The sequence below is a fragment of the Sclerotinia sclerotiorum genome, genomic scaffold (assembly GCF_000146945.2).
Source record: "Sclerotinia sclerotiorum 1980 UF-70 scaffold_12 genomic scaffold, whole genome shotgun sequence".
NCBI classification, from domain to species: domain Eukaryota; kingdom Fungi; phylum Ascomycota; class Leotiomycetes; order Helotiales; family Sclerotiniaceae; genus Sclerotinia; species Sclerotinia sclerotiorum.
Window position 1 is genome coordinate 971945 of NW_001820824.1, and position 13729 is coordinate 985673.

The 13729-nt window shown below is 40.9% G+C and overlaps 5 protein-coding genes across 5 annotated transcripts; 2 read left to right on the plus strand and 3 right to left on the minus strand.

The window, feature by feature from the left end:
- Positions 1-62: 62 nt before the first annotated feature.
- On the minus strand, positions 63-925 carry SS1G_09027 (predicted protein; the record flags this gene model as incomplete). The annotated part of the gene is made up of 2 exons (XM_001590213.1): positions 63-501; positions 627-925. The coding sequence occupies 2 exons, from the start codon at positions 923-925 to the stop codon at positions 63-65; spliced, it is 738 nt and encodes a 245-aa protein (XP_001590263.1).
- A 388-nt stretch (positions 926-1313) lies between these two features.
- Positions 1314-3737, plus strand: SS1G_09028 (hypothetical protein; the record flags this gene model as incomplete). The annotated part of the gene is made up of 1 exon (XM_001590214.1): positions 1314-3737. The coding sequence occupies one exon, from the start codon at positions 1314-1316 to the stop codon at positions 3735-3737; it is 2424 nt and encodes an 807-aa protein (XP_001590264.1).
- Positions 3738-4583: 846 nt separating this feature from the next.
- On the minus strand, positions 4584-8833 carry SS1G_09029 (hypothetical protein; the record flags this gene model as incomplete). Its single annotated transcript, XM_001590215.1, has 3 exons — positions 4584-5094; positions 5220-6384; positions 6436-8833. 3 exons carry the CDS (start codon positions 8831-8833, stop codon positions 4584-4586), a joined length of 4074 nt encoding a protein of 1357 aa, XP_001590265.1.
- Positions 8834-9775: 942 nt separating this feature from the next.
- SS1G_09030 (predicted protein) lies at positions 9776-10091 on the minus strand (the record flags this gene model as incomplete). The annotated part of the gene is made up of 2 exons (XM_001590216.1): positions 9776-9934; positions 10047-10091. 2 exons carry the CDS (start codon positions 10089-10091, stop codon positions 9776-9778), a joined length of 204 nt encoding a protein of 67 aa, XP_001590266.1.
- A 1335-nt stretch (positions 10092-11426) lies between these two features.
- On the plus strand, positions 11427-12080 carry SS1G_09031 (predicted protein; the record flags this gene model as incomplete). The annotated part of the gene is made up of 4 exons (XM_001590217.1): positions 11427-11479; positions 11559-11606; positions 11677-11752; positions 11949-12080. The coding sequence occupies 4 exons, from the start codon at positions 11427-11429 to the stop codon at positions 12078-12080; spliced, it is 309 nt and encodes a 102-aa protein (XP_001590267.1).
- Positions 12081-13729: the final 1649 nt, after the last annotated feature.

A 13729-nucleotide genomic window follows, 5' to 3' on the forward strand; every position in this document is an offset into this window, starting at 1 on the left:
AAATAACTCGCTTGCATGATCGCTTGCTTAGGGGAGCGTCAAATTAACTATTAATTCTTAATTTACATCAAACTATCAAACAAATCATCAAAAGCATCTCCACCCTTCTTTTTCCTCTTCTTCTTTGGCGGTTTCGCCGGCGTCGAATCTAATGAAGATAACTTGGAAGATTTTCGTTCCAATACTTCACCCTCCTGTTTCCTCTTCTTTACTTTCGACTTCTTAACTTCACTATCCTCTTCCTCTTTCTTTTCCTCCTTCTGAGTATCTTCAATCACTTCTGAAGCTGGAGCATCCCTCACGATCTTCTCGCCTAAATCCTCTCCTATTTCTGGCTCATTAACTTTTACCTCCTCTTTTAGTGTTCCGGTTTTCTCGGCAATTTCTTCTGCTGTTAGGACTCGTAAAGATTCGAGTATCTTGTATAAACGTGCAAGACATCCCATTAACATTAATCCTAATGTAGCATATTGGTTATCAGCTACTAGTTGGCTAAATGCCCTATTTTTTCATATTTATTAGCAATCCTCCTTCGCCAACCCTTTCCGTTCTTTTCCTCCGTCTCTCCTCTTTCTGTCCCATACAATCATCCCCGGAAACAACAAAACCAAAACCAAGAAACTCACAAATAACATTCCCCTACCACCTCCTTCCGCATATACCCAACCAAATTCTGCAACTCCCTCTCTTCCCTCTCCTTCTTCTCCTTCGCTTTCCCTTTCACTTTTGACTTTCCACGTGATGATTCAATCACATATTCGGGAACGAGAGTGAGCAAACGGGTAATTTGTCGACGGAGGATATTGAATGATTTGTACCATTTTGAGAGGCGATGTTGGTTTTTGTTGCGGTGGTGGGTTAGGTGGAGGATTTGGTGGATGGTGAGGAGGGTTGTGTGGTGGGGATTGGGGGTGGGTGTGTTCATTTTTTGAGAGCGGGGGTTGGAGAGATTTGACGGTTCAAGATTTTTTCTTAGAGACTTGAGGAAGTCTTTTATGTTAGGACGAATGGGAGTTATGTGGAAATATCATTTTGTTGCATGATTCAAGTCAGGAATTGATGATGATGAAGGAGGAAAATGAAATTCGGGGCAAGGCTTTATCTGTCAGCCTTGCAGGAAGGCTGATGCACGGACTGCCGCTGCGATAACAAGTGTGCTTCATTCACAGCCTTGAAATACAACAACAAACAAAGTCTAGAACTTCGAATAATGATATGAAGATGGTATCCAATTCTATGACTTCCTAAAATACACCAATTCGCAATACATGAATATCCACAAGCTCTAACAACCCTAAAACTCTCCCGCCAAAATGGCATCTACAACCCTCTCCACAACAACATGCTTCACTTCCTCGGAAGCATTTAAACATCCTCTCCCTCAAATCCGGCAATTCCACCGCGATCTCACCACCGAACTTGATGAGAAAAACGCACGTCTACGTACACTTGTCGGAGGTAGTTATAGACAATTACTGGGAACCGCTGAACAAATCCTACAAATGCGCAAGGATATCCGTGAAGTGGAGGAAAAGTTGGGGGAAGTAGGGGAAGGATGTGGAAGAAATGTATTAGTTGGGATGGCTTCTGGATTAGGTAAATTACAGGGAGAAATGAAGAATGGGAAGAAAGGGGAGGAAATAAGGGGATTGGCTAGAATGAAGGGTTTGGGTATGTGTGGGATTGTGGTTGGGAAACTTTTGAGGAGGCAGGGAAGAGTGGATGGGGAGGGGAGAGGGAAAAGTTTAGTGATTGCTGCGAAAGTTTTGGTTTTGAGTCGGTTGTTGGCGAAGAGTTTGGAGGGTTGTGTGAATAGTGCGGATAGAGAATTTGTTGAGGAGGCAAAGAAGAAGAGGGTGGTTTTGACGAAACGATTGTTACGGGCGGTTGAGAAGACATTAGTCTCGACCAAGGATGGTGAAGATAGAGAAGACCTGGTACAGGCTCTTTGCGCGTATAGTCTTGCTACTAGCTCTGGTGCGAAAGACGTTTTACGACATTTTCTAAATGTCCGAGGGGAAGCAATGGCATTAGCATTCGAAGACGAAGAGGAATCGAACCAGGAGACATCAGGTGTTTTGCGGGCATTGGAAATATATACGAGGACTTTACTTGATGTACAAGCATTGGTACCGAGTAGACTTAGCCAAGCATTGGCTGCGCTGAAGACGAAACCTTTATTGAAAGATGAAAGTATTCGAGATTTGGAGGGATTGAGATTAGATGTATGTGAGCGGTGGTTTGGTGATGAAATTCTTTACTTTACACCTTATGTTCGACACGATGATTTGGAAGGATCATTAGCCGTTGAGACATTAAGAGGTTGGGCGAAGAAAGCATCAGAGGTACTACTGGAAGGATTCACAAAGACTCTTCAAGGTGGCTTGGACTTCAAGGTAGTAGTCGAATTACGGACAAAGATATTGGAGGTATGGATACGGGATGGAGGAAAGGCAAGAGGGTTTGATCCGTCTATACTTCGAGATGGACTGCGAGGTGTTGTTAACGAACGACTTGTAGAGTTATTGGAAACTCGAGTTGGCAAACTTCATCTAGTGGGAACAGAAATAGAATCCACATTGGCTACATGGGAGAAATGGATTACTGATCATCATGCTAGTCTATGGGATGAAGATATGATGGCAACGGAACTCAGCAATGGAGGTAATATGTTCAAACAAGACATTCTTGCTCGTACCTTTGGACGTAATGATGCTGTTTCAAGAGTAGTCAACAGTTTTCAGACTTGGAGACATCTCATCAAGGAAATAGGTACTGTTATTGATGAATTGAAGAAACAAAGATGGGATGATGATTTAGAAGATATCGAAGATGAAGAAAGTCTTGAGTCGCGACAAAATCTTCTTAGTAAGAAAGATCCACAAATGTTGCAAGATCATCTTGATTCAAGCTTAGAAAAAGCTTTTCAGGAGTTACATACGAAAATCACGACACTTGTGGAGCAATACAAAGATAGCGAGCATATCGGAAAGATATCAATGTATATTTTACGAATTTTACGAGATATCCGAGCAGAGCTACCGACAAATCCATCACTACAACAATTCGGTCTTTCACTGATCCCATTACTACACGAGAGCCTTGCCAGCACAGTTTCTGAAAACCCTATCTCTTCTCTAGCAAAATCGCTCAAGAAAAAAAAAGTTGCAGGAAGAGCATTATGGGAAGGAACACCGGAACTTCCAATTCAACCTTCACCTGCTACATTTAAATTTCTTCGTGCTTTATCAAATGCTATGGCTGATGCTGGAGCAGATCTTTGGAGTCCTATTGCTATTAAGACTTTGAAAGTACATCTCGATTCCCAAATTAATGAGAAATGGAGCATAGCCTTGTCAGAGAAGATGGCTAGTAATAAAACAACTACTTCTTCCAGCAATCCACCCGATACTGAAAAATCCGCGGAAACAGAAGAACCAAAAAATGAAGTTCAATCCCCGTTGGATAAAGAAGTAGAAGAAGAAAAAGAAAAAAATCTACTAAAACAATATTTATTCGATATCTTCGTCTTACAACAAGCTTTAGCGCTACAATCTATACAATTTGGGGATAAGGAAAAGGAAAAGGAAAAAGGGATTATGGGGATGAAAATCAAGAATTTGAGTGATGAGATTGAATTGGAATTGAAGCTTGAGATGCAGGAGAGGAAGAGGGTGGGGAATGGTGCGAGGGAGTATTGGAAGAGGACGGGGCTTTTGTTTGGGTTTTTGGTGTAGTGGGAGATGAGATGGGTTTTGGATGGGTGGGTGGATGGATGGATGGATGGATGGATGGATGGATGGGAGGAGAGGAGGGGAGGAGGGGGGGAGGAGGGAATGTAGTGATAATTATACCATTTTATCGTATTGTATTGTGATATGCAGGAAGTAGCAATATTCTATATTTGTGTCTTTGAGTGTATGTGAGTGAAAGTATATACCTTTTTATAAGTGAATCTTCATATTTAAGTAATCATGTGTAAAATTTCTAGATAGTCTAGCAGAAATTTAAGATATCTTAACAGGGGAATAGCAATAGAAGTAGAAAAGGAAAGTATACTTCCTTCTTCCTTCTTTCTTCTTCTCCCTTCCTTCCCTCCTTTCTATCTTCTTCCTTTCCCATAAATCAAGTATATTATATCAATACATCAAGTATATAAACACATAAACACAACTCAAATATAATTATTTATCTAAATAAATAAATAAATACTTCTAAACTTTTTGTTTTTATTTTTATTCTATCATTTCTCTTCATCTATTATATCATCCTCTTTATCTATTACTCCGTATATCATGTATCATATCATTACAAATACATTCTTATCGCTCTCCGTCTTCTTATCTCTTCCTATATCTTTCACTCTTTCACCACCACCATAATCATAATAATCATAACCAAAAAAAAAACAAAAAGAAATATCCATATAATAAGTAAATCCTTAACACCATTCCCTCATTCCCCATTTCCGCATTCCCCATTCTCCATTCCCAACCAAGTACACCTACACCCACCCTCACACACTCTTCTTCCCCTCCCCCAGTATCTCCCCGTCAAACCTATACCCCCTCCCCCTCGTAACCCTATCCACCCCTCTCCCTCACCTCCGGAAACACATCCCTGTACGCCTCCCTTCCCATCCAACAATCCAAATGTCCATACCCTCTAATCTCCATCCTCTCATACATATCAAACATACCAAAATTTTCCGCATCCCCATCCCCTTCCCTCTCACCACCTTCCCTCTCCCCACCACCTTCCCTCTCTCCACAATCCTCCCTCCCCCCACAACTCTCCCTCCCACACCCTCCACAGGTATCCCCCATCTCATCCCTCAGCACCTCGACCGACCTCGTCGTACTCTCCGGATTTAGTACTTTATTATCACTACCTGAAAACAAAAAAAACGGTATCCCCTTTAATCTTCTAATATTTTTGGAGGAAGTAAGGGGGTGGAATAGAGGTGCATTTCCTGTTACTTGACCAATTGTTCCCATGTGCATGAGGAGATGGAGACAGGTCATGTTTACTCCGTAGAAGAAGCGGTTGATTTGGCGGTGGGTTGCTTCGTTTAGGTTTGTGTGATTCCAGAGACTTTGGTTTGTTTGTGTTAGTTTTTGGGGGTTTGTGAGTTTGGTTTTGGGGTCTGGGTTTTGAATTTTGATGATAGAGGGAGGGAAAGGGGAAAAGGAAAGGAAAGGAAAAGAAGAAATACATACCGACCGAAAATCAACGAACAACGATGACAAGAAACATTATTACAAATCTCACTTCTCCGATCCGGATAAAATCTCAACAATTGATTAATCCCCTGTTGAAACCAAGTATCCTCCCTCGTACTCGAGCAACTAAACCAATTCCCTCCGAAAAATTTATACAATTTATCAAAGGGAATTGGACCCGCCATTGCCTTTGCCAGATTCAACGTAGCCCAGATAGGATTCATGAAAACCTGCGAACAGGTAACACCCAAAATCCAATGTGCGGGAATTGTACCATCTAAAAGACCCGATGCGAAAGCTACGGATCCCATACAGTGAGCAATGGTATAGATAGGTTTATGACCGTGTTCTTTACGGATCCATTGGAGAGAAGCTTTGATATCGAGACGAGCGTCGAAGGTAGTCCAGTTAGCTTCTGCGACCCTTAATTGACAGATACGATGGACGACGACGAAACAGCGATAACCGGCTCGAGTGAAATAATTGATAGCATTTACTTCTATGGTGGGGAGTGCGAAGATTTGATGATCAACTGAGGCACCTGGGATGAAAAAAAGGTTCTTGGTTTCGATGTTTGTGTTTTGAGGTTCCCAGACGTGAAGAAGTGTTTGAACGTTATCTGAAGCGACGATTTGAATTGTTTGATCGGGTGGTGTATCGTTTATGTATCCTGTGTATGTTACGGATGGGTATTGAAGATAGGTGAATGGAGCGAAGAAGAGATTAGCTGATTGTCTAGCGAAGAAAGTCATAAAACTTGTGGTAGATTGAAGTCTAGACCAAAAATTACGACCAACAGCTTTGAGGGTGAAAATCTGGGATAGGAAATCTTTGGGTTGAATATGCATCATTCCTCTTCCAAGTACAGTTTTATTTGCATCTTTCTCTGTAATGGTGACGTATAATGTTGATGCGGCAGTCCAAAATTTAAATGGACCAAGAGCAACTGAGGAATCAACAATTTTATATCCGTGAAAATGTAATTGTTTTCCATCAGTTGATGTCATGTCGAAATCATATGTTAAATTTCGAGTACCAGGAGCTTGATGATCAACATTGAATAGTTGAAAATCTCCACGTTGAACCATAAAAGGACTACCTTGTAATGAAGCACAAACGAATGTACCAGTTAACATAGCTGAATGATCCTGTCGATGAACAACTATGATAATGTTAGTAAGGATGTAGATTCAAGATACTTCGAATGACTTACTCCTATGTGTATCATAAGCTTTAACACTCAAGAAAAATCTTGATGCCTCACAAAGTCCTCTAGCAGTCTTGGCAGCAATTTCATAATCCTCTCTATGATCGCCCTTAAGATTCTTCCCAATATGAATAAATCCTTGCATTACTTCAGTAAAACCAAATCCACTTGTTTTGGAATCTTCAGTTTCATCAATCATTTTAGTCGCCATCTCAACTTCAAAATTTTGTGTACTGTAAGTTTGCAATTGCATAGGAGCATGTTTTGGTTTACCGAATAAATCCAATAAACCATTGCTAGTGTCGTAATCGATATCGAGATTGAAACTTTTCGCAGCATGAGCAACTGAGCGCTCAGCAAGAGCGGTAATTGTTGCAAATGGATTAACACCAAGAGCGCAAGGAATAACAGCAGCATCAGAAATTATAAGACCCGGATATGTCTCACTACCACGACCAGTGAGAAGTTCTCCGAAATGATTTGTCGCTCCATATTGAGCGGTGTTGTCTGAACTCATACAAGCACCACCAATAGGATGAACAGTAATTTCTTGTTGTCCGAGTGCTGAATAGAATGGATTATTGACAAAAGTTCCACCAACTGCTTCTGTTGCTTCTTTGAGAATGTTATTTATCTTTCTAACATGATCGCTTCGACCAACACCAAGGAACTCAAGGAGAGGTTTATCATCCTTGAGAGTGAGAATGGCTTGATTAGAATCATGACTCATGACAAGATATGTTTGTGTTCTCTCGATACTACCCTTTTTGTAGTATGGACCTAGGAAACGACTCCCAGTAGCTGAAAGTGTATGCCTTAGTTTTTCTAGAGTCGACAAATCCGATGGTGCTTTAGAACCTGGAAGCTTCTCAAGCATGAATTGAAATAATGGAGCAAGTGCTTTCGGTATTGCTCCTTCTTCAATAACATATCCATCTAAGACATTTGCATGACCAGCTCGGTTATCAATGATACCTGCGATGGTAGGTCCAATAGGATTGTCGTTTGTCGGAGATACACGACCAATTCCATTAACTTCCTCATTGGTGTTATAGCCGAAAGCTAACATATCACCATTTCCACTCATGCCTTTGCCAACTCTATCACTCATATTCATTCCTAAACTCCTACTCCGAAGAAGAATTTCTGTTGTTCCAATTGCACCTGCACCGAGGAAAACGCATTTCTTTGCATGTACCCACATGAGATCTTCGTAGATGTTGGTTTTGAAAGCTCCGCGATTACTTCCATGCCATGCGAAAAATACGAGATAACCTTCTTCCTCAGGATCTGGATGCTTTTTGATATATCTCACTTCACATTCACAGAACATTTCTGCTCCCCAATTCCATGCATCTGAGAGATAGTTGACCAGGGTACTGCTTTTGCTTCCATCATTCACACCCGTACAGTCCATACCCGTCAAAGCAGACGGATACATTTCAACTCCAGTGCTGTTTGGTCCGCCGAGAAATCGAGTAGTTTGTGGTGGCCGATAAAATTTCTCATGCATGCCGAGTATTCTAGCCTGCTTCTCCAGCAACGTTAACTTGGGAAGTTTAGGCCAATCTTCTGGATAACTTTGAGGTTGTAAAACAAATGCTGCTCTTTCGTAGTATTCTTTGAGGGCCTCTCCTTCTTGTAGTTCCTTCGGCCAACAATCCATTGCTAGGGTGTCTTTATCGGCTTCAAGAAATATATTGGCGTTTAAAAGACTTGTTCCACCTAAACCATTGGCTACAAAAGCATTTTGACCTTTTCCAAATATGAGATGATAAAGGCCCGTAGGATCTCCTTCTTCAACCATTGCTCCCGGTAAAAACCCAGGAGCAAAATTGCCCGACACGTGAAGCTCCTCCATTGCATGTACCATGCCAGTAGGATATTCTCCTGGCCACTTTTCTTTCCCTCTCTCCAAAAGACAAACGGATTGTCCAGCTCTTGCCATACGACTAGCAGCAACTGATCCACCATAACCAGATCCAATTACTACAGTATCATAGACATTCCTCAAAACTTCTACCGGTTTTGATATTCGAGGAAAGTCTCTGCTGTTGATATCATCCGTATATGTTCGAATCTTAGCATGTTGCCCTCTTTGACCCGATGCTGTAGTATGAGCACCAAATGACTCGATTCGATGTGATTTATTCATGTGTCGATGCTCCTCATCTGATGAACTATCCTCACTCGGCTGTTCTCGACCATTGATATTTTTAAGATTATCAAATGATTCACCTAATCCACTATCCCCGTTACAACTCTCAGCTTGACCGTTCCTTAAGTCATTACCGTTGATACCGTTTGATTTATGGCCATTCAAATTCTCATTGAAGTGGAACCCATTGAGCCGATGTTCACCATTCGTCATGTTTGGCGAATACAAGGGTTCAGATGTCGCCATGATGGAGTCCTCACCAGTGTCGGTACACCAATGTGTCGCACTAGAAACCCTAAGTGAAGGATTGAACGGATGTAATACAGGATCTGAAAAGCGGAGAAACGATATAACTTATGCAGCAGGGATCTTTTTGATTGACTGAGATGTTCAATGTGATAACGCTAACTTCGAGATATATCGAAGAGAACAAAATATAGTGCAGAGTTTTAGAAAGTAAGTATTGAAACAAAGAGAGTACAATAGTATTCATGGAATGAGCCAATATTTAAGAAGAGAGTGTAAGCAACGTTAAAGAAACGACTTCGTGAGTATATCAGGGGTTTCCAGGCTGAGTAACGTCAAGCTGAAAGGAATGTGAAATTGGGATATGATTCCAGCCACCAGGTCCCCATGTCTCGTCTGGGCCGAACACCAGTTTTCCGGGGCGTACATGACGAACAAATGAAAGTGGATAGAACGACAAGCATTCATCAGGCTGCGTCGACTTTGAAGAAGTACTCTTAAATTGACCAATGAAAATGTGTGAGATAAAAATTGATGTTAAACGTTTGATTCCATTTATGACCCTATACCAAGAAACTATTTCTAGATATCAATTAGTTTGGTTGAGGTATGGGGGCCATTTTTTGAAATGGATGATGAAAGATTGATGAAATCAGCCGTGGCTGTAAGGATAAAATCAGTAAGACGACGTGATATCTGATTATTTGAGATAGCGGAATTGGTTGATGAAGGATAAGCAATGAGTAAGAAAAGTCAGCCCTTGATTCTGCCATTACTCTTTCTTGTATGTGCCATAATCATATTGACGAGATGTATATGAGGATCATTACGAAATACTAAATCCGTTTTTCTCCGTCTTTTCTTCTATTTCCCCCTCTTTTTTTCCCACATAGAAAACAATGGATGAAAAAGCCACCAGTTATTTGCGATGGTAACACACCCTCATATCTCGGAAAGGAAATCAACAGAATTGAGGAGTCGAACCAAGTGGCTTGTGCAAGATGCAGCTAACGATGTGATGAACCTCATTGTCACCACTTTAGAAGTTTTGGCGTCTTTTGCCATTGTGCCATTGTGGTAAGTCGGGGTGATTGAACGCCGCTGCTGCACATCAATCACGGCACATTTTCATTCATGTACTCCCGTACCTACTACCTCGCATCTCCCTCCCTCCCTCCCTCCCTCCCTCCCTCCCTCCCTAGTACGTACACACTTGAGGATATTGAGCGATATACGAGTTGTACCGCGTAGGATCCATTGTGAACAAAACCAGACACCGAAGGACATCGATACCTATCATGGCAAGCGTTCAAGCCGTTTAACCGTTTTGTGATGGATGAAGATATGTCATAGACTAACTAACCTTATACTGTTGTATGTAGTCATTAGAGTGGGGAGTCAGCTTACATGAATTGAAGAATTGCTGTGCCTCAATATATGGGATCCCAATGAGTGTGTTGAAGAAAAGACATCATCATTATGAGTCTAATAAAGTAGAGCGACCCACAGGTGAAGAATTACATAGCGGAGTTCTGTTCGTTTTCGATCATATTCCCATTTTGGTGCTGGGTGTTGCGTGTGGTGGAAACATAGCCAGCCAGCCCTACCCGCCCAGTTGTTTCCACACAGTCAGCACCCAGAAATGAATTTGACAGTTTGTCGGTAAAAAAAACTACCTAAACACATTTATTTCTTGCCTGCGACGCCGTTTCTTCGTGTTTTGATCAAGGGAAGGGAGAAGTGAGGTGGCAGTAAGGGGTTTCAAGTCTATTCTTGTCTTCCAATCTTTGTGATATGATTTGAATTGATGTGATCTGATTTGATCTGATTCGATTTGATTTGCGCCATTAACTTTTGGTTGTATGTTACCATTGACCATTCAAACTTCAGTAAGACGAATCGATCCCCTTACTCGTCTAGAGGACTATGTACTGTACCGCTTTCTCGTTTTCAGCCCCGAACAATTCCATCCATCCCGTACCATAAGTCCCTCAATTCAATCCCTCGAATATCTGTCCTACCCCTCAAGCCCAAAACGTGGATTCCTAGCGGGGAATCCTTCCATCGTCGCGTGCACACCACCCTACCCTTACCCTTCCTCTATCACTAAAAAGCGGCTCAACATGAATACGAGCTATTGTTTTTAAGGAACACCATACGATTGGCTGCAATAAGCCATTTTTGCATCTTTTCTCCTGTCATATCATATTAGTCTGCGCCTCCTTCATCGAGTCCGCCGTTGTAAATAAGTCCGGACATGTATCTATCTACTACCACACCACCACACTACAACTCAATTGATTACATCATTTTTACTTTTATTTTTGTATATGTCTGCCTGTAGAATTGATAATGCAATGTTGGTTTTTTTAAACGTACGATTCCTTCGGTGTGTATTTTGAGAATAGTAAAGGACCCCATGGCCAAGCGCAGCTAGTAAAGGGCGTTTCCCCCAATATCCCTCACGATACAACAATTATAATAAATCCATAACATAACACAACCAAAATAAAATAAGATAAATGACGCTCCGCTGGCTCTCCGAGGGCCACTGCCGTGGGGGCAGACTATTCGCATGGGAAAATAATCTATCATGTCATATCATCCATATACTCCATGTTCACCTATCTCGTCATCTCACAAAATGTGATATAACTAGTTCACCGAGGCGCAGACCATCCATCATATCAATCAATAAATGATACTACTACTACTAGCCCCATAGACAGGATGTGATGTCCATCCTTGAAATCATTGTCGTCATTGAAGTAAAGTCAGCTAGTTATATCAATACATACATACTAAATAAATCTCATATTATATTATTACTTACCTACTATTAGATCTCAGCTCGTTCAACCTAACTTATCACTTCATTCACAATCTTATCTGAGGACCGGGATGGAGTATGAAATATATGTACGTAGTACTATGTATGAAGTCGCGAAACACTCAATGGGGAACAGCTTATATAAGTCCTATATCTTAATAATATTGAGAATACAATTGCGATGAATTGTAATACTATTATTCATTCCATGGTTTTAGCTGTAAGTTATATATATATATCCCTTCCAATTGCTAAAATTATTTTATATAATATCACTACAACAAGTGTACTCTGTACTCTGTTCCATATAATGATCCCCACAAACCGAACCCATCAGAACAGGTGAACCAAACCCTCGGTAACTTTACAAAGCTACTCGTATACAAACTTCAAAATATCAACTTCGAGCATTTATAAAGTTTGAATAGAAAATGATTCAATTTTTAAATATTAGTTATAAGTATAAATAATGTTCTTATAATTATCTTGTTATAATTATATATCCCTATAGCTATATTTTAAATATTTATCATCAATCTATGAAAAAAATATATTGATATTTGAAACTCATCAAGAAATAAAATATCAATTAATTATTATTCTTCAATTACTCAATTTTCAATACCTAATTGTTACGAGGTTTGCCGTCTAGATCACGTGGAAGTGCTCCAGGCTCTCGAGGTGGTTTATAACTAGGCGTCAAGCAGGGACTTAAGTAATGACAATAATGATATGCAATTCGTAACTAATAGTAGAGTATACTAAATGATTGATCTTGAGCACGAAGCTCTATACAAAGGAAATGTGACGGAAAAGTCGTAAACGGAGTCAATTCAATCACTTAGAATCTAAAACTAAAGAACTAAGAAGATTCTAAGTAAGAAGGTCTTTATATACAGGGCTAGTGCACGTGAGCCACTAGTGGGATAACAACCGTCACGTAACAGGAAATCCATCTTGATTATATAGACCTTCGTGTTCTAGCTGATCAGTAGGATCAGTATGGCTCAGTACTGAGCTTGCTGATTCTCACTGAGTCAGTCACATGATATTGGTAACACGTGAGCGTCTTCTTGTTACCCGGCGTAACACTAATCAATTATAATATATCTTCTCTTACCTCTCTCATCTCTCTCCCCACTCCCCTTTCCACGCTCCCTTACAACAACAAAAAACTTATTATACCCTATTCTCACTCCTTTATCTCAATCCCCTTGTCACGATTCACCATTAGGATTGATGGTGTTACGATGGTAGCAAACTGCTTAATTAGGAGAGCTTAGGCCTTGTGCAAACACGATCAGATTTCATCGAATTAGTATGTGATCTTGGTCGCCTGAAGATCGTATGCGCACGCACCATCGGAAATCACGTGATAAGGAGCCCTAGGAGCTTTGAGGGCTCCTAGGGGCTCCCTTTATCGTTCATTATATAGTCAGAGTAGTTTCATAGTTTAGGAGCTTCGTGCTCAACTTAGTTATCAATTAGTTTACCTACATTCTACTTGATCTAGTAACGACTTCACTTCCAAGTGAATACCAGTGATAAAGCCTTAACCCATAACTACCAACCGACGAACCTTAGGCAGCCGCTGCCTTTAGTACAGTATCGTTACACCCCTCCACTTTTCCCATCTCCAACTCCCTCTCCCTCTCCCTCTCCCTCTCCCTCTCCCTCTTCTCTAGCCTGATTCTCACATCCCGCATCTCGCAAACTATATCAATATATCTTTCCATCCATCTCAAGTGACGTCTTTCCCAGCCCCGTCGTACAAGATTCTCTCCCCCCACCCAGAAAGTTAAAGATTAGCGAGGAAGTCGTGCAAATCCATCAATTCTCCACATTGTACTCCTCTCCCCCAGCTTCTAGTCCATGATAATTCCCCAACAATCTCGCAGCTGAAAAGCCAACAATGCCCACATTCTCCACCACATTTTCCCAAACCCCGAATATTAAGCCCAAGAACCATTATATTTCCAGCTATTTCCACATACTAAACAAATCTGTACGTAGCGAAGTTGTACTAAAATGATGTATTGGAAACACAAAAGTATAAACGCAAATAT